Source organism: Pithys albifrons, chromosome 8 (genome assembly GCF_047495875.1).
Source record: "Pithys albifrons albifrons isolate INPA30051 chromosome 8, PitAlb_v1, whole genome shotgun sequence".
Lineage (NCBI taxonomy): Eukaryota > Metazoa > Chordata > Aves > Passeriformes > Thamnophilidae > Pithys > Pithys albifrons.
In genome coordinates, this window is record NC_092465.1 from 7,209,443 (window position 1) to 7,230,957 (window position 21,515).

General features: G+C 38.9%; 1 protein-coding gene across 3 annotated transcripts in view; it reads right to left on the reverse strand.

Annotated features, from left to right (window-relative positions):
* Positions 1-21,515, reverse strand: part of MGAT5 (alpha-1,6-mannosylglycoprotein 6-beta-N-acetylglucosaminyltransferase) — a 119,473-nt gene that overhangs the window by 52,409 nt on the left and 45,549 nt on the right. For all 3 annotated transcript variants that reach the window (XM_071562899.1, XM_071562900.1, XM_071562901.1), the window contains 3 exons: positions 17,742-17,909; positions 5,045-5,121; positions 3,423-3,512 (listed from right to left, as the gene is read on the reverse strand). In XM_071562899.1, coding sequence (XP_071419000.1) covers positions 3,423-3,512; positions 5,045-5,121; positions 17,742-17,909 — 335 coding nt within the window. The remainder of the gene's footprint in view (positions 1-3,422; positions 3,513-5,044; positions 5,122-17,741; positions 17,910-21,515) is intronic.

A 21,515-nucleotide genomic window follows, 5' to 3' on the forward strand; every position in this document is an offset into this window, starting at 1 on the left:
AAATTAATTTTTGCACATTATTCCCCAGAGGCAATGCCACCCATGAAAATTATAACTGTGGCAATGCCAGTAGAGTGTTAACTGCCTTTTGCATAACTAAGTTAAAAGAAAGTAACTTCTCTCTGGGCAAGTTTGCATCATGGTTAAAAGCAAGCAAGTCTAGCCATTCAGAAACTATAGCACTGGTTTAACTTGCTTTTTATTTTTTGCTGTTTCTAATCCCTGTTGTCCTGTGTTCAAGACTCTAGTCAAGTGTGGGTTTGCTATTCAGGCCATTTGTGTCTCCTCCAGTCTTCAAAGGCTCCAGCACAATTAGAGTTCTGAGGACCAACGTGTGGGCAGGCCCTGGCACAGGTTGTCCAGGGAAGCTGTGGCTGCCCCATCCCTGGAAGTGTCCAAGGCCAGGTAGGACTGGGCTTTGAAGCAACCTGGAATAGCGGAAAATGTCCCTGCCCATGGCAGGGAGTTGGAACTAGATGAGTTTTAAGGTCCCTTCCAAACCATTCTATGTTTCTATGACCACACAGTTGCATATCACGCACCAGGAATGATCCAGTGCCTGCAGCAAAACAGCAAAAGAGAGGTGCATAAATTTTTGCAGCTTCATCTGCAGGTTTGTACAGGGGACAGCTTTAAATCAGATACATAAGGCTGAATGTGCTGGATTGCTTCTTGCTCTCCTTAGGCTGCCACACTCACTGCCCATTCTGCTAAAGCAGGTGAGACACAAGAGCACTGGAGAAAAGCTGTTCCCAAGTTTCTGCAGGAATGCCATCCAAAACAAGGCAGAGGGGGCAGAACTGCCAATCAATACCTGCCCTTGTGCAGACTCTTCAGCAGAGAAGACTTGGAGCAGCCTGAATTTTGGTGGTGCTGTTTCTATTTTGCAAACACACATGGTGGAAACTTAACAAGAGCACATGGGTGACACCCAAAGGCTGGGGTTTATTCCAACCATTTGTTTGTAAAGCTTTACATAAACTGTGGGCAAGTTACTTGGTGTCTCTGTGGTTCTGACCCATATAACACATTAAAATATAATATTTTGGGCTCCCTTGTTTACAAGTTTAAAATTACATAACACAGAGCACTAGATGAGCATAAAGCAATACCCCAACTGAACTGCTTCAGAAGAAAAAAGTCCATCCCAAAAGAGTACGAAAGAGCACAGACACTTTTCACACCAGATTGTAGAGGTGATTTTAAGAGCAAAGGTAGACATATGCACAATTTGATGCAGACTTTGTCTTTTCAAATTGAGGTTGTGCAGATTTTGATGCATTTATTGCCTTTTCAAGCAGCATACACGTACACAACTGTCTTACTCCTGTACTGTAACCTTGAAGCAAAAAAATAAAAATTTAAGAGTAATATCCTTTCCAGCACCCTAATGCATTTTAATATTTCAAATCAGCAGTTTTGACTTGAGAGCTCTGTAGACACATTTATCATTCAGCTGTGCAACCATACTATAAACTGTCAACTCTTCATCACTGTCCACTTTGACAAATTACTCTCGCAGCAGCATTTCCAAGTTATCCGTAGCAGCCAACACACCTCATAAATCCATATCATTGTAGTGTTATTAGAATTTCATTTCATGCTTCCATTCGCAAACATTTAAGCTTTCAAACTCTGCTGCTGGGCATTAATCATTAAATTAATCATAGGATTAAGAATGCCAAATTTAAACGCAAGGTTAATAACATGCTCACCCAATATTAGTTTTACATTCTGTCATAAGAAAACACTTTACAAAAATAAAGGACAAGACCTTTGTCTGGAGTTGCCAAATATGCACGCAGACTAATTGCACTGTAATTCCTTCATGAAATGAAAAGTTGCCCAAATCTAATATTACTGCTTAAAGAAAAATATCAAATCCCAAGACCCTGGAAAAAACAACCACTTGGCCTCTGTAAGTCTGCTCACATTTGGCCATGAGAAATCAATTATGAAAAAGCTAACACCATTGACTGAGTTTTCAAAACTGATGATCAGAGAAGACTGTCACATAAAACCTGTGATTTAACAGAAATACAAAATAATAAATGTCATTGAAGAATATTAGATTCTCTCATTCAGTTGAAATATATCTTAATTTTTAAGATATATCTGCACTAAAAACATGAAGCACCTGCTGGTTGACAGAATACTAATGACCAAACATAACTCTGCTGATGTTAAAACAAGACCTTCTAGCAGAAGCCTTAGATCAACCTCAGATGATTATGAAACCATATCTCTAACTTCTATGATAAATAATGAGATAAATAATATAGTCATCCTGTATTTTTTCCTTTCCCAGCTTCACAGCCCATAAATAAATCAACACTTGGTACTAGAAATGCAATGAGTCAAAACTGTGATTCAAGCCAGCCTTTTTTATGTCTTCATGTTTTGTATATGTATTTAACTACTGCTGCTTCAAGCAATGCCACCAAAAGTTCAATGACAGTCAACTGAGTAAATTAACAGCAACTGCTTTCATTACAACTGAGTTACTTATTGTAATGACTCCCTGTTTTAATCTCAGATATATAATTTAACAAACCAGCCTCAGACTGCCAATCCTGCAGTAGCTGTGAAATTAATATTAGTTTTCAATTTTGCAGCCACATTGGCTCTTGCAATTCTTTACAAGCAGTAAGCCACTGGATATCCATGCCACTTTTAAGATCAGTTATTGTAAGTTATTGAAATTTTACTGATAAGAAAAAAGAGGCCAAGTGATCAAATACACCTGGACTGTTTCTGGCACACACACTCCAAGCCAGTAATGCAGCTTGTAATAATTGATTAACAAAATTAATTCTTGGAAAACAAGTGTTACTCAGGAAACACAAAGAACCCCAGCAGGACAAGCACTGACTCTGCTGTGCACAAACAGCTTTGGCTCTGATAGATACTTTACCCAATATATCTGCCACTTCACTCCAAAATATGTCATTCAGTGTTTTTGTTTTCTGTTAACAGATCCTGCAATTCACAGTCTCCAAGCAGAGAGTGGCCATTCTGCCTGGCACAATGCACCATCTAGTTCCACTTTCTGAATTTTACATTCCAAATGCCTCCCTGTTAGTATCTCAGAAGCTACATTGAAATCAACAGGAAAAGTGTTCCAAAGCCAAGATCTATGGCTGAGCTTCATACTTGGGTTTAGGAGAATACCAAGTGTGGGCTCCCTGAAGAGCTGGTGCTTACATCACTGCAGCTACAAACATTGGAATTCTCCAGGCTAGAAACCCCCGGAGAGCTAATGAATAGCAGCAATGCACTTCGTAATAATTCTGTTTTAATAACTTTTTCCTCTTCATAGAATTTTTCTGAAGAAAATTGTGATTTCTTGTGAGAAAAATACAGTTACCAAAACTATGAAGGCAAAGTGATGTTCTTCTTTTGCAGATAAAAAGATTACTGACCTCACTGAGGTAAATAAAAAAGGAGCACGTGGACCCATCCACACCGTAACTCGCATAACAGGGATCCGATCGCCACATGTCTTTCATCCACTGCAACAGAACACAAACCAGGCTGTTAGTAAATACAAAGAAATATCTCTGTTTCACACCAAACTCAGGAATAACGGAGGAAGTCGAAGTGAGTATAATCAACCAGATAAAACTTACAAGTAACACAAAAGGAATTTTATTCATACTTTGCAGCATACTGCACCTCTGCTCTGTTACACTGGGGGAGCAGCAGCACAGCAGATGTGAGCACAGTTTATCCACACTGGAACCAGGCAAGTAGGGACAAAGACCGGAATATAATCGGGATCCAGACACGGCTGGGGCTGCACTGGGAGTGCTCCCCAGGATACACTTGCTCTAGAATTTAACAAATCATTTCAGTTATCAAGACTAAAATCTGCCAGACACTGCCAGGCATCTGCCATTTCTGCAGAAACAAGTCATTATTTCAATTCATATTTTAATATTCAAATAATGTAAGACATAGCCACTCTGCAGCCAGTTTGTCAAGACAGATTGAAATGCAGACCAGAGATACAAAATAGACAGATTTTTTTAAAACTATCAATCTGTGAGAATTTTAATTAGAGGAAAAAAGGCAATGTGATTTAACAAATACTTTGATAGTTAAGCATTTTTACTGTTGTCCCTTAGTAATCATAAAATAACAGAATGGCTTGGGTTGGAAGGGACTTAAAGCCCATCTTGCTCCAAGCCCCTGCCATGGGCAGGAACACCTTCCAGTAGACCAGCTTGCTCCAAGACCCATCCAACCTGGCCTTGGAGACTTCCAGAGATGGGGCAGCCACAATAATGAAGCAGTATCAACACAATTGAAATGTGTCTTGAGGAAAAAAGCTCCAAACCCTCCATCTCTGCAAGTTTGGTGAGGTTTGTTTGGGGTTTTTTTGGTGGGGGAGGATGGTTTTTTGGTTGGTTGGCTTTTTTTTTGTCTCTTTCCAACTAAAGTCTGATGGCTTTCAATACTGAGCCTTTCCAAAAGCATTATTAGTAAAATATAGGATTTATGTGGAATCCTCTGTGAATCCCAAGTTCTGGCTGCACAATTCGGGCCCTGCCATGAGCAGGAGAAGGAAAATGCTTTCAACAGAAAAGGGGAAGAGCCACACAGAGCTGTGGGTAAAAAGGGGAAGAAGTGTAAGCAAATGTCTTACTGAAACAGAGAAAGGGTTGGAGTGAGGGAGTCACAGAATCCCAGGCCTGGGGCAGGGAAATGCCAAATTACTCAACATGAGGAGGAAAATGGGGCTTTTCAAAAAGGAGAAGTTTCTGAGTAACAAGATACCATCAGACTAATAAGGCATTTCAATAATTATCATAGCATTTAATACAATATGGCTATTTTTTCCTGTCTTAAGAGGATGCCACTTTCTTTCTCTACAGCACTGGTATTGAAGGCTTGGGGTGAGCAGTTCTGTAGTGACACACACTCCTAAATATCCTCTTTTCTGACTCAGTTGTTCTTGCTGTACACCACTGAGTAGTGACCTCTTGCAACATACATTCAATTTTTGAGAGAACACACACAAGATAAAATCCAGTTCACTTACCTTTATTTTCCCTTCACAGTGAGGAAAACCATCCATAGGAGGCAATTCACACTGTTCTTGGGCTCCATTTATGAGATCTAAAGAGAAACACAGACCATAAATGAATTTTATTTTACAGTTCTGATAGATAACCTAATGAATCCTGCCTTTTATTTTCATGTATCTACAATCCAGACTGACTGAAGGGTCCTACTGTGTAATATTTGTTATAATATTAAACTCAGTGTGCTTATTTTTGACTAGAAAAGAAAATGGTTGCACAGATTTCAACTCTGGCTTGAAGTAAAAGTGCTGAACTGCAAAAACTGATCTATGAAGACTTAAAAATTAAGCTAATCCATACTGGTAATAACAAGAAGAAAGAATCTTCCTAATTAATGTGTACTTAAAACTACTCAACTGTAACAATTTGTTTTCAATTGTCAAACATTTATAAGATGTATATTATTCTTAAACATAAAAGCTAGTTTTTCCAGTTCTGCTATCATTTTATCATTTACCCATGATATGAAACTTGGCATGAGATATATGACTCAATTAATAAATGTTTCAATATGATCTAATTTTACAACTCAGTAGCACTACATCACATCTCATAAGAAATATTTCCTCTGGTCTCCTAAAATTTTTCTTTTTCTTTTTTTTTTTTTTTTGCCTGTTTTAGTTGTTGTTTTTCTTTTTCTCATTCTAGATTTTTGGAACACATTAAAGAGTGCAATACAGAGCAGCACTTCCAGCCCATGACCCAAGGAAAAAGCTGCAGTTTTAGAGGACATTACCACATCAACTTCAGGAAGGGACTTGCTTCTTAGAAGAACCTTCTAATTCAGGCCTTTAAGGCAAGAAAAATTATTTCCACAGTGGAGAGATTCTTGCCAAAGGCAGTGGAGGATCAGGTTTTCAATTTAGGTAGTTCATCCCACAGTTATCTAAATTATACCTGCACCATTTCTGGCTTTTCCCACGGGCAAGAATCAAGATCATTAAAGCCAGCCAGTCACCAGCCTAAGAACACTTCATGCTATGGCAGTAACAGTGTATGATTTCATCCAGAATATGCTAAATAGAGAGTCCAGAAGAAAATACAAGAAAAGGCTGCAGTATTAGAATACAGTAGCAACAAGATCTGTGGATAAAAGTTAGAATGTTGCATTATATTGTGACACCCAAAAAACACCACCTGAAACAGCTGACTATTTTCCATTTTTTCGCAAATAGTTTCTTTTAGAGACAAAACCTGAAATGCGAGTTGCAAAATGGAGTTGATGGGAGAAAGAAGAATCACGCCAGGAAGAAGACACTTCTTTGGCAGTCTCTGCAGCAGCAGCAATTTCCCCAACTGAGCTGCACTGCCAGGGACAATAGCACTGAGGCAGAGTAGTTTGTACGATGACTTTGTAATTTCAAATCAATAAGCACTTTCAAAATATTCTTTCTGTCTTCTTATCCTTGTGGGATTCTTGCAGACTAGACCACTGACATCTAAGGCTCTGATTGCTTCTCTGAGTAGGAACGTACAGGGCATGCATACAGATAGCAGCAATTTAAAAGTATGTTCTCAATTCAGTCAGTGCAGCCACATAAGAATGGGACTTTTTGCTTTACTACAGTTCACACCAAAGTGAGTGCCTGAGATCAAGCAGTAACAAAACAACCTTCAACTATAAAGCGGCACAGTTAAAATTTTGGTAATTTTGAATAATCAATGCAATTCCATTAGAAGAGTTCTATGGTCTAAATGGTTTGTGTGCTTTTTCTTTTTTTCCCCTCCCAAACTCATAGGTCTGAATGCAAAGTAAGAGGTTTGCATAAGGCAAGTCAAATTCAAGTCTTCCTAAAATAGGACATATGAAATCTCTGATACAGCACCAGAGATGCAGCTCAACCACAGGGAAAGTTCAACGTGCAGCATCCTACTGCATTTAGGGTTGAAAGTGCTGAATACCTGGATAAGCTTGCCAACAAGAATGATCCACCAATTTCATCATTGAAAATAAAAAAGTCTTCTATCTCCAGCTAATTATGCTATTTTATGATGGTTTTGTACTTCAGAAGGTTGGTCAAGCAAACCCTCTCTTCTGAAGTCCTTTTAAGAATAATTCTTTATTTTACAGCATACAGTGCCAAGTACCACATTCCATTTTAATGGGTATCCCATGGCCTGTCAAAGAAAGGAAAAAAAACCCCAAATAATGGCCTCATTTTTGGTAGGCACACAACTGTAGTCTACATGTTTGCTTTTGTCATGCATATACATGTTTTCTGCATCCTAGTGTGTTTTTGGAGATGGGCAGTGATTTGAGCTACCGTTCACTGCTCACCAAGTTTCACAGGATGTCTGTATTTGCAAGATCTACTTGCAAGAATAAAAACTGCCCTCTCCTGACAGTCCCACATTGCACCAAACACACTTCAATAGCTCCCACCAGCTGTGGCAGAACCACATACAGATACTTGCCATGCAGAGAGCCCACCCTTGCAGCTCTCCCTGTTCCTATCCATTTCAAGAAACAAAAAAGAAGAGACAGACTTTTTGTCAGCACAAGCTACAGATTTTTCCAGGTTTCTGGTCCCCTCTGTGACCAGTTCACTGGGGCTTTTCCAGAGCAGTCCCACTCTTGCTCTTCCACTGGGATGATTTACAGTGTACTGATCTCTGTATGTATAGATTGTACAGAACACTAATGCCCACCTTTATCACCTCTAACCATGTTGCAATGTGTGGTCAAATATTAATGTCTCTATTAGTATTACCAAGACTGTGGGACATCTTTCCCCCTCCTTGCCAGCAACAGTAAACACTCCTAGGATTCACCTTCATCAAAAATATTAATGTCTTTTTTCCACAATAGTCCACAGACTCTGAATATGCTTTACACACTCACCAGCTTCCCACTCAGCCTTACTATGGATCTATATCCCAAATACCTACCTACAAGCAGCTTCCACTTGCTTCCTTTACAGGTACTAATCAGGTAACAGAATAGTGAAAGCAATTCTATAAAGCTTAAATATAAACTGTAACATGAAACCATTCCCATAGAGTATTACCCAGAGCACAACAAAATGTAGCAATATACGCATACAAGAGGAAATGAATGTGAAAGAACAGAAGGAACAGAGAAATGCAACTCCGTTCCATCTGAGGACTCCCCAGAGGAGCAGTTTTCCCTCGTGCCTGTGAACAGGAAGCCGCTGATACAATCAGACTGGAAACACCTCTACGTCAAGGACTGCTGTCCAAAGCAACAACTGCCTGCAGGAAGGGGCAAGTCAGAACTGGTTTCCACATACAAGCCTGAGAATTCAATGCAGAACTCTGAATTCACTCGTGAATGATTTTGATGGTTCCAATCAACTACTACTTGCACTGAAGTCATTCTCCTTCTAGGACACAGTCAGTGTGCATTCTAGATTGAGAAACATCCCTTCTAACCCTCTTTGTTTCCTTAATGATCAGAACCTGTATGAAGAATTACGTCCCGGCTCCTCTTGCTGCTCACAATTAGCTAGGCATGGAGTGTGTGCTGGAGCCTGTTGGTAACAGCAGCCTGTGGACAATAAAAAGGCTCCTTTCCCAACTTCCTGATCTGCACTGTAGTTATAAACATAGGAAGCAGCCCTTTAAAATTTATGAAGTCAAGAAAGCTCTGACCAGTATCTTCAAACAGAAATTCATAGCTACAAAGCAGCAGTCCACGTTGCCCTCATCAAACCCTGCTGCAGGAAGAGCAGCAGGAGCAGGGATGGTTGGACAGCATTCCCTGGTGTCCCGAGCTCAGGGTGGGACACTCTTCCATGCACAGGATTCAACCCCCCACACTAACTAGGAGTGGGCTTTCCTCAAACAGGAATCCAGGAGGTGAACAAATCCTGCATATCCCATGGACAGCTGGGAACAGCCTCAACTACATACCTGCAATTTACACTTGGGAATGGATCACAAAGATAAGGGAGATGAAGAAGTGGAACACTGCAGATGCAGATCTACACATCAAGATGTTCCAAAACATGAAAAGCAAGTATGAAAATACAAGTCAAGACTTTGGAGTTTTTCATCATTTGCAGATAACAAAACCCCCATGAAGCTACTTGTTAAAAGGTCTGGATAGATGTATTATGCTGTTAGCAAATTCATGTTGAATAGTTTCTTCCTGAAGGGGAAAAATACATTATTAAGCCAGACATTAAAGTTACTTTTGATGAAAAATAGTATTTGAGAAACCACAAGGATTTTTATCCTTAATTAGGATTTATGTAATTTAAAATGTAAGTTCTGAGATCTCTTTTCCCAGCCAAAACTTAGAACTTATAGCCAAAAAAGTTAGAAATACAGCAACTGTCAAGTTAGTACAAAGCAACAGCAGTTAATGCACACACTTTTTTCTCTTAAATTTTGTGAGCCAGTATATTAGTTTTTATTTTATAGACACCTAAGGGTTTTTGAAGTCATGTGCAGCTTATCTCCTCTTGACTGCTGCTATGCAAAGATGTAATTATGAGACATCTCATATGATGTTACATTAAAAGCCAACACACTAACAAATTGAAAATTTTGTATGTTATAAATCTTAGAGGATACAGTTGTTACAGTTTACCCTGGAAAATATTGATTAAACACCAAACTACTGCAGATTTTAAAAAGTCTTTAAATACCGTGCACTCTTTGTGAGGTGCTGGGATGTTTAAAATATAACAGACTTTACCCCCATGTTTAGAAAGGAGCCATATGTTCACTTCCCAGATGATACACAGCTTTGCACCAGAGATTGTCAGTGCACAGCAGGTGAACCTGAACTCACGAACAACCATCAGTTGCAAAGTCTGGCAAAGTCTGGCACTGCAGCATGAGTGACATGCTCAGTTAGGCTGGGCCTCCTCACCCTGTGTGGGCAAAGATGCTTCTCCCTTGTGGCTCAGTGTGAGCAGCTACAGCTGCTCTCCTGCCACTGCCCTCTCTGAACACCAGCTCACAGGTACAGCCCTTCACTGGCTCTTGCAATTAAACCCCATGTCCACGGGTTTGGTTTTAGCAAAGGTCCACAACACCCAGATGAGAATTATGTGGTTAAAAGCACAATCTGTGACAGGAAATTGATTTTTTGTTGGTTTCCAAGTTACTCTTTAACAAAACAATAAAAATGAGCAGTAGTGAGTGCTACACACATATTTTCTCCCTTTCCTACATTGCACCTCCTTCAAATAATGTGCTTTGTAACACATTAAAAAATTCTGCTTCAGTTTTTTCCATCAGACAGTCAGGAAGTCTAGAAATATTCCACTAAGACAGTAAGCTGAATAAGAGATAATTAGTCACTCAGCAGTGACTGCTGTTTGATAGGTATTCAATTTGTCATAAAAGTTTTAAAATAGCTATATTGGTTAAAGAAAATGAAAAGACTGCAATACTGCTGAAACTGCAAGCCCACCTACTCTGCTAAGGAGCAACTTGGCATTCTCCAGATGACAGAAATATATTAAGAATTTAACATGACACAAAAATTTCTATACTTTGGAACCTTGAGGCTAAAACTCAGATTTTTAGGCTAGTGCAAAAAAGCATATGAGAATATATTTTGATGACATATAGCACAGATTATAGATCAAATCAAAAGTGTTCCCATCAGCAGATCTCATAAAATCAGAAACCTCTTCAGTATTATAAGGTCAGAATAATCATATCCGTTGAAATCTATTCATCAGTTTTATCTCTGTTCTCCTTCTGGTTTTGATCATTAAGTATAAGTACTATTCTTACTTTAATTCATGAAACTCCTCTTGTTTCTATTTCAGTTCTGAAATCTGGTATCTGTGGTTAGACACAGACTGTAGTTAGGGCTGGTTCAGTTTGTGCAAGGTTTTCTTTCCCTTCTCCCACTAATTAACACATTCTCAATTCAATTCACATTTTTTATCTCCAGCTGGTAAGATTTCTTTTAAGAGAATCTGCAGAGTGAGCTGAAAGCAGTAACAACATATTCAATGAAATGAGCTAAAGGTTTCAAGACTTTAAATGCAGAGCACAAAATGCCTTCTAATAACATTTTAGAAACTTCAGTAGCAAAGTATTGGAATGATTTAAAGAAAATTAACTTTTCTGCTGCTAGTCCATCCTGATAGTAGCTGTGCTGCTGAGTTCCATTAACGCTATTGAAATCAATGCAGTGTTAGGAGAATTCAAGTTGTAGTCAAGTGGTTAATGGAAATGCAGCCCAGGGGAGCCCTGACAGCCCCTTCAGCATTACTAACACAGCCTTGCACTGCAGTGGGGAGGATTCTGCCTGCTCTCCTGCACAGCCACCACACTGGGCTGTGACAGCCAGGTTGGAAAGCACACACATCCCTCCCCCTCCACGCTGCTGCCTCTGTGGAAGGCAAACGGGCAGCACAATGGGAAAAGCTTCTTCATAAGATACACATGGGGAAAAAGAATACAATGAATAAGGCACAATAAACATGAGTCAGGGCAGAGCACCACCTTGAGAAAGCTGCAATTTTGGCTGTTAGAGCCAGTGCAGACCCACATCTGATACACCCTGATGTTCTGTGGGGCAGCTAGTTTGTTTCCTAAGGCACAACACACCATATTAACTAAAGAAAAACCTACTGTAGTCCTCCTAAGGCAGAAGGGCAGCTTTGGAAGTCAAAATAATATGCAGTATCTTTTCTTTTTTTAATCCAATGTGTCTCTGCAATACAAGACTATGTTGGAACTGTGGCTGCAGACTGCTAAACCTAACGAGGCTGTAACAAAATACATCAGACACCACGGAAACAAACCCACTGATCCTGAGGTTACCTGAGTCTTCCCTGCCACCTGAAAGGCTTCAGTGTGGCAGCTCCAAGTCTTTAGGAATAAGCACATGGAAATACCACGACAAAGGTCCTTCTCACCATAGTAACATCACAAAAAAGCAAAAACCCTTCTTGCAGCATTGCCAAAGCTGACTTGTCAGCCTGCCTTGCCACATATTCAGGGAGGATGCCAGATATCTGACAGGCATCCAAGCCATCATGCCTTAAATGACAAGTATACACTGAAGTCTGCATCCTAATGAGTGACTTTAAAGATGTTAAAACTGAAGTTGTTAAAAGAGAGCTTAACAGCCAATATAGCAGAACAAGTTAATGCATAAGGCAGAAAAAACTATGGAAACTTTGAACAGACACACCAAAAATATTCCCCCTCACTGAGCAGTGCTTCACACAGGAGCCTGACACTGAACTGCTCTGAGTCTAAGCAGGAGTTCTCCAAGCCCCTGACACGTACAAGGGACAGGTCTGAGAAGGATTTAATCTGAACCTTCACTTGCTCATTTTTGTGGGATCAAAGAGACAATTAAAATCTTTTCAAGGCAAATAAACAACCAGTCTGGTGCAATTTTCAGTCCAGTTATACTATCTGAGCTGTTAGATGGTCATGCTTACCAAAAATTCAGCTTGTCAGTGCACAAGCACAGTGATGTGATAACAGTGCCCTCAGAGCATCTTGGCCCGTGCTTTAAACTAATATTTTTATTTTTAAAAAAACTGTTTTGCAAAACGTTTATTTAGAATTAATACCACTATTATTTAGCAGTGTTTTAAAACCTGAGGAATAGAAAGTTTCTTAAATGAAGTTTGTTCCATAATGCCAGAACACAGCAAGATCTCAAGATTTAAATAAACCCCACCAACCACCCCAAAAGAAACCCAACCCACAACACACAAACGCCACATCCCCTATTTACCAAAAAAAATCACATTAAGAAAACAGAGGACTGATTCTCTGACCATGTTTGTGCAAGCAGATTGCCTTATCTGACGAAATACAAGAAATATGATAGTGTAATTCTGGCCCACAAAAATCAAGGATTTCTTTCACAGCTGAATAGCACAACTGTTAAAAATCAAGTTGCCTTAACCAAACTGATCTTGTGCCTGTCACAGGGACCCAGAGATGCAGCTACCACAGCAGCAGCTGTGTAGACAAGCTCTGCTTGAAAGTGCAATGGTTTCGTATTTCCCCATTTCCGTTTAATCATCTCTGCTACAGCAACTTTAAGGGTGTCATTTGTGGCAGTGCCTCAAAGCTTCCTCTTCTAAAGGCTGATGGAAACTCTTATCTACTAGACACCCAAGGTTTAGATTAATACTTTCCTTTGTGTGTGGGAATATATTACCTTCCACAAATGCTATGAAATATCTCAGACTCTTTTCAGATACGACTTGGATAAATAGAGAAGAGACAGAGAAGGAAAGGAGACTTTATTGCTTTCAAACCCAATCAACCCATGCCTTATAAGCATCTTTACTAACAATTCACTCTTTCATAAATGAAATGGAGCTTCTGAAAAAAGCAGTTGAAAATTGTCAGTATCAAAACCACCAGATTGTTTGATGTTTTTGCAGAGGGAAGAAGAAAAAGCAAAATATGCTTATGATTTTATGCATGGATCTAAAGAGGAAGAAAAAAAGTGACACCTAACCTTCCACTCAAACTACCCAAGTGTTCCTGGCTTTGCTTTTTAACATAATCTGTGCAACCTCACCCTCTAGCACAGGTCCCATTCTCAGCTCCTTTAGGACTAACATTAAAGATATTTATGATATCTAAGAGCTTATGATATATTAACCTTTCATACAATCCAAAAGAGAGGACAAGCTGTTTTGCTCTTGGGCTTCCCTTAATGAAAGATTGCACAAAACTAACTTTAGAGGAAGAACCAGGTGCAGCATCACACTAAGAAACATTAAACCTAAAGCCAGTGAGGATATGAATGCACACTCCAGCCTACATGTACATAACCATTAGTCTGAGAGCCACAGAACCACAGAGTGGTTGGGGTTGGAAGGCACCTTAAAGACCACCTAGGTCCAAACCCCTGCCATGGGCAGGGACACCTCCCACTAGACCAGATCGCTCCAAACCCCACCCCATCTGGTCTTGAACACCTGCAGGGATGGGGAGTCCACAATCTCTCTGGGCAACCTGTGCTAGGGCCTCACCACTGAAAGAATTTCTTCCTAATATCTAATATAAAGGTACCCTCCTTCAGTTTAAGGCCATTCCCTCTTGTCCTATCACTCACTCCATGTCCTTGTAAGTCCTCTCTAGGTACTGGAAGAGGATGTAGGGTCTCACCAGAGCCTTTTCTTTTTCAGGCTGGACAGCCCCAGCCTCTCAGCCTGTCTTTATTAGGAAAGGTGTTCCTGCCCTGTGATCAAAACTCAAAAATTAATCAAAAGAAAGTTTGAGTTCACCTATTTCAGAGACAGATAAGTTACAGTCTTTGCTAAATCCCCAGCAATTCCTCCTACCAACTGTTATCACCTTCTTATCATGAATGAGCATAATCCAGATGTATTTTCTTCAGATCCTTTTACCTGCCAAAAACTCTCCACACCACCACAGAGTAGTATTTTCCATGGCAGATTTCACCACTGCTGTCTCAGTTCTACACCACATTTGATAGCCAGAGGTGGAACAACTTAAAAAATAAAAACCCCAAACACTTTTCTCCTTATCTCGCCAAATAAGGAGTTTAACTGATGAAGAGCATTTGTACAGTGATGAATAACATGATTTCCAAACAGTCCCTCAATTTTAAACAATCATATTCTTAAGATGTCTGCATGTCTGCCCAAGTACAATTATAAGTCTTGCTCAAATGTGTTTTCCTTATGGTAGGTAGGTGCTCTCCAAATACCAGCATATCTCAAGTTTCAGTATAGTAATGAAGAGGCTACTCTACTGAAAGACAATTTCATGGGCTCTGTACCAAGTAGTACCTGTCACATAAATTGATCATTCAGGCTACAGTGGTCAAAGCATAGGCTAAAAATTATTGAAACTTTTAAAGACACCAAAAAAATTTCAATTACAAGGCATAAATAGCCACAATGGCTACTGTTTGGCCAGAGATTCTTCACCTTCTGGCTCAAAACAAAGATAGACATTTTTTCCAAACTGCTAAGCAGTTTGATTATTTCCCGTGCCAGTATCTGCTTTGTCTTTTGCTGTCAGGCTCTTTCAGAGAAGTTATTGCTCATTCCTTCATGAAGTAATTTATAATGGATTATAAACTCCAGGTTAGAACATGTCCTGGTTTAACACTGGATCTCCCTGGATTTTGTGACTCACATTGCCTTCCACAGTGAATACTACATTCTATTTCACTGAACACTGTTAAAAAAAAAAAAAGTAAATCTTTACTAGTTTATTAACTTCTATACTTGCAGAGAGGCTTTGGAAGGAGAAATGTTAACTGATCATCATAATGCTCCATTGGAAGCAGGACTCTTGTGGGAAAGTCTGCTAAGGACACTGCACTGATGAATGAGGTTATAAAATGCTTAATTCACCTCAGAAGTTAAGGAAAAAAGAGAAAATATTAAAGAAAACCCCAAACACTCAAGAAGTCTTAAAAAAGTTACCAGAGTTATTAAACATGTTGTTTTAGGATGCTCCATAAATACTATTGTTGCCCAGTCAGAAAGAGTAAAATTATTAACAATAGCTACCAATTGTCTAAAGTCAGCATTAAAATATTCCAGCTGAAAAAGATGAAGAATAATCCTAACATGCTTGCTTTCTGTGATCCCTTCACAGCATGGCAGCTGAATGTTATAGAGAATCCAATGAAAGTATCATGTGTATTTGTATAAATACGTGTTTCAACTCCAGTAAAACAATAAACTGTTGGGTAACAATATGTCTTTACCACAATTTTCAGATTACCCCAATTGCTCTAGCACAATAAAAAAGGATGCCTTTGAAATATTACTGACAAAACCAACACTGTAACTGGTACTGCAATCACAATATACTCAGGTTATTTTCTGAACAATTCCTTTCTAATAGAGAAGATATTTATGTATTATGATTATACTGGAACCATATGGCTTCCAGAGTTTGCATCAGGAAACTATTACGAAGGCAGAAGTAGAAACAAGTTTTTCATTTGCTTTTGGCTGCCTCTGATCAGAGTAATTGCAACTGATTGCTGCAAAGGGATGAAGAGTAGGAACTTACCACAAGGCTTAGCTTCAAGCTCTACTCTCACACTGGTACTATCCAGTCTGGAGATACCTGAGCAGTAACATTATCTGGTCATCAGAACAATACACTAATTGAAACTTAAGAAACTGTTACCTGAAGGTTTTTCTCTAGTTGCTGTTCAATAGTTGCTTCAGACATTTTAAACTCAGCACACCAAGAGTCAAAGGTAAAAAAATGAAGGTCTAGTAAGAGGAATCGTGTTCTTTGCAAGTCTTTGGCAGCCAAAAGCTGTGCAAACACTGCAAACTGAAAACTCCTACCAGGGTCTTTCAACATTGCTCCTGAGTACCAAAACTGTGAATCCAGCCAATTCCAAGAACAACAAACAAAATCCAAATCACCCTAAGAACTGATGAAAGATGTTTCCTAGCCAGATAAGAACAATGAACCTTTGCCTACAAATGTTAAAGCAACAACATGAGTATGTGCCTTCCAATTATCTGTAAATCTGTTGAAATAACAGCATCAATTCTCTTTTGTCCAACGACAAAAAGAAAACATACAGGGATGTCTCTCATTTTATACATAGCCCAGAAACTATACCAATGCTGTACTCCCTCACCTTCCATCACAGTGGAAGGTTTTCCAACCAAGACCTTGTGCTGTATGTTTTGTGGCAGCTACCTGGCTCACCCTATCAGTGGCCTGCACACGCTACACCTTTTCAGCTACTTCTTCCCAATCTGCCTTCAATTGAACCAAGACAAGAGAATGGGGGGGAGGCAAAGGTACCACAAGGCAAGCTGGAGTCAAACACACATGCAAAGGGTGCTGTAAATTCCTGTAAGCATAATTTTACTACGTGGCAAGAAAGACACAAAGGGTAGGGCACTACCCTACCAAAAGGTGCCATTTGCTACTGTATTTTGACAAATTTAAGTGGGCAACACCCTCTCAACAGAAACAGTTTTTTTACAGGGAACCCAAGCACAGACACGATTTAGGAGCACAGCTATCAACCTATTTACCAAGTTGCCCTAACTCTTCTGCTCTGCTCCCTTTTTGGGACTGCAAAGATCATTAGCAGGACAGACTCAGACCTCCCTATAAGTCAGGACTGTCAGTGCCTGTTTTAGACTTGGTGACAGAACAAAGCAGTCCATTCACTGAAGACAAAGTTAGTGACTTCAAATGACACCTCAAAACAGGTTTTTATTTAAGCTGAAGGTACCAGGTAGGTGATCTCTCTATGTCAAATCCTAAGTGCCATTAAGCACTGTGGAGACGCACATTTTTAAATTACGACCAGTAACAAATACAATGAATGTTTTTTTTTTCAGTTATAACCAATGAACTGCATATGGTAGAATTGCAGAGCAGATTCATGCTGGCCCAAATAGTCAGGCTTAGACAGAAAACATCTGCCCAGTTTCATTGTCCTTAAGTGAGACCACTTAAAGCAAGAAATTTCTACTATGAACAGGTGGACAAGACCCCTTTGGCAGAGAATTTAATTTTCTTCATGTGTTCAAGTTACCACAGAAGAAAGTCTTCCTCTGGGCTTGGACTTCAGATTGCCATAGGTAAAGGTTAGACTTCAAATTATGTTTTCTAAGACATTCCACATATCTAACAGTGAAAAATCATGTTCTGGCCAAGGGAGAAAAAATACAGATTAAACAGCTCATAAATAATTTTAGTAATTGGCATACCCACCTGCTACATTAAGCTTTTCAACTGCTCCTAAGCTGGGAGCAGAAGTGGTAGTATTGTTGGTAGAGTTTGCTCCTGTTCCATTAAGTACCAGGTTTTCCACCTTGGACTCCAACTTCCCAATGCGCTGCAAGATATTATCCAACAGCACAGCAAGAGTCTTCTTCAAATCTGCAAATGAAAAGGAAAATGAAATTGATTAACAATGCAGTGCACACTTGGCAGACAGGATCAAAAAGTAGGTACAAGAATGAGACTAGATTATATACAGACTCTGTCTCAGTGCAAATCTTTGCCATCAGCATCTTTATGCACTCACATTTCTCACCTTGTTGAGCCTCAGACACAAATTTGCCTGGACATGGAACTTGCCATCCCTTTTATAAAACACACTGCGACTCATACAGCTATCCATGTTCAAGGTGAGTGTGCTCCTTCATGGAGACACACACAGGGACAGAAAAATGCATGTTTTGTAGTAGCTCTAATGGTAGGAATCCATATTCAAGCACTGTCAGAGGAACAGTCAGTTAAAAGACTCGATCCCCTGGGAACAAAAATGCCCTTCCAAAAGGGACAGCTGTGAGAGAGTTCAAAATTTCAGCTTTGATGCAGTTCTCTTGCATCTCCTCCACATAACCAGCTTCTGCATTACCAAAAAAAGGAGGAATTAAAAAAAAAGGTAAGTTCAACCCTTCTACCTTTCTGTCGTATTCACAAAACATCAAAAATCTTCCCTTCAGTCTGTTGGTGATTGTCTCCATTTGGTTTGACAACATTTCCTTGGCATGGAAAGCAATAAACAATAACAGCAGTTTCAATATCAAATGACAACACAGAATGAATTCTCTGATACTTTTTTCTTTTGCTTTTATTTTGTTCAGATTCCTTGAAGGAACAGAGACAGTTTGGCAAGCTAAAAGAACAGTGGGCAAGAGGAGAAAACCAGACCACTATCATGCTAGACTGTATAATTATAATGGCAAGAAGCCAAAGAAGATGAAAGTATTGTTCTTTGTCCATTTACCCGTGTAAAGATTAAAGATTTTGGCATGAAGAATTTGCATTATTTCCCATTTAATTACATAAAACAATTACATGTGTATATGTATAAGACGTTTTCTGTTTTCTGCAATTTTAGAATCAAATAATTTTCTGATCTGTAATAGAAAATTTCTATTTCTATTTCTAAACATCTGAAAAGATTTCACTGTCTCTGCATCAGTCATATTTTGCCACATTTATTTTGTGCTCCTTTTTTTAAAAAAAATTTTCCCATGACTATCTCAACTCTTGTGCAAATGTGAGAGTAAATAAGAAAATGCTATTACTTTTAGAAATAAAAGGAGAGTCATCTTTATTTAATGGAACCATAAAGTAAGTATTTTTCTTTATAACTGTGTGTTTTCCTTTGTCCTGTAAAGATCAGGAGGTGGAATCTGAAGCACAAGTCATCTGGACTATTTTAAAACAGGTCCAGAAGTCATTTAATGGCATAGTGTGTAGAAGAAAAGAATGGACTTAACATGAACAAAATCATAGCACAGTAAGAGAAAAAAAATTCTAGGAAAAAAAGTAAAAATAATTCAGGAAACAAAGAGGAAGAAATATAGCATACACAGAGGCATACACAGATCATAAACTCAAAACAAAATTACTATTTTTTAACTCTAATACCAAAACACTGATATGAGAGACTGCTTGTCAGAACAATAAGGCAGGTGGAGGCTACTTTGAGAAGGGGAGGGCAGAAGCACAGATTCATACAAATTTTTGAAAAAACAAACAGTTATTGCTATAAAAAAAATTCTAAATTTCACTGTGTGTATCTGGACCATGACTTTTAAAAGGAAAGTGTTTGATGCACCTCCTGGACAGGTGAATATATGGGGGGGGGAAGTGAGGAAGTAAAAAAGCTGTGCAACCACAATTAAGGAATGACTGAAGACCTTTTGGGTGGGTAAAGGAGCAGCCAAATCAAGCAAACATTAAACTTATTCTTGAAATCATGACTGTGCTTACTTAAGGCAATCAGAGGATAATATTAAAAGAAATAAAAAGCCTAAATTAGCAAGAGCATTAATTTTTGTAAAACAGTGAAGCAAGTTCTACCAATTATTATTAATATCAGTCATTAATGTGTTTATTCCCAAAGAGCTAACCTGGGTATTTGCTAACAACAAACCATTTGGTATGGCAAATGGGAAAAATTAAGTTACTTATTAAACAATTATCTCACTCAGTTTCATAAAGTATTATTTAATATGGTGCTATTCACTCACCACAGTGCTTTTCCCTGAAATATTTTAAATAAATACATTATCATTAGTTAGCATCTTTCCAAACTATTTTGTTGAACATTTTAAGTTTGGCCAGGTGTTTAAGTCTTTAATCTTGGCCATGGGCTTGAAATTTCTAGACAAAACTTCGCTTTACCTTTACAGAAGTGTTACAAAGTTATTTCCCCCCCTTTCAAATGCAGTTTAACTTCTCCTGGGGAACTTGACCACTGTTTGGCAGCAAGTCAGCTTATTCCTCAGCGGGCTTTGGAGCAGGAAATGAAAGCCTCAGGCAAGAAGCTGCAGGGGGAACTCAGCTGAAGGATATCCTGCCTCTCAGACCTGGCTCAGGCACACAGTAACGCTGTCACCCTTCAATCCCTGCAGCCACATTGCTCAGGCTTTGTTGCTGTCTGTTTTCTTCTTCAATGCACCTCCCATCAAGCACCCTTACACAGTAACACACTGGTGATGGCTACAAAGCACACAAAGTTTTGTTTTAAGCCTATGCACACAATCCTCTAGAGATCTCTACCTGCTTGGAGGTCTTTAATCCAAATATTGATCTAGTACTACTCTGTTTTGCTTGTGCTGCTTTGTAAGACCACAATGTCGGTATAGTTCAATGTGCAGTCACGAATCAGGAGTTACAGAATCGGGGGGGTTGTTATTTAAGCAATGAAGCAATATGATTGTTAGCAACGATTGGGATAACAATCTCAGGCTTTACAGGCAACTAAATGCACACAAACTCAAAAATTCATTTTTAGAGGAAAAAAGAGATAACTGAAACAAGACATGTAGAAAACCTCCCAGCAGGATATTTTCATTGCATGCACCAAAAGGTAAAGAGTACTAAGAAAACTAGAGAAAAGGTGCAGCTGTTATCTGTTGCACCCTAGTTGCACACAAGAATCATCTTCTTCAGAGCTGAATATTCAGGCAACTACAAAAAGAAACAAATCTAGATCATTAATTAACCATTAGCTTTCCAAGCAGCCTGAAAGAACACAGATAAGTAGGAAAGAGAGTCTAAAAAATGTTAAACAAGTAAGGTGTATGATGAGATTTTACCAGACTGAAAAGGGGCCACATCTAACTTGAAATTGGACTGTATTTCTATTTTCATAATATTTTCTGGTAATAAGCTTTGTTCTTTTCTTCTTGCTTTGTCTCACACATGCAAACTTAACTCTCACCTACAAACTAGAACAGAGCAAGCATTAAAACCAACTGCTGAACAAAGCACTAAAACTCAGAGTTCTCTGCCCTGAGGCAAATAGGATATATTTAAGCTTAATTTAAGATTATGCCAGATAAATAAACTTAAACATTAATTAAATTGACTGAACAAAGAAGTGAAATGGGAAAGAAGAAATAAACATAGCAGGTCTCCACTTTAAAAGCAAGGCAGCTTTTTCTACAGGGAGTTTCTTAGATCACCGACACACAAACTGAAAAGTCTTGCAAGTTTCTCAAGAATACCAAAAAAGTTTTT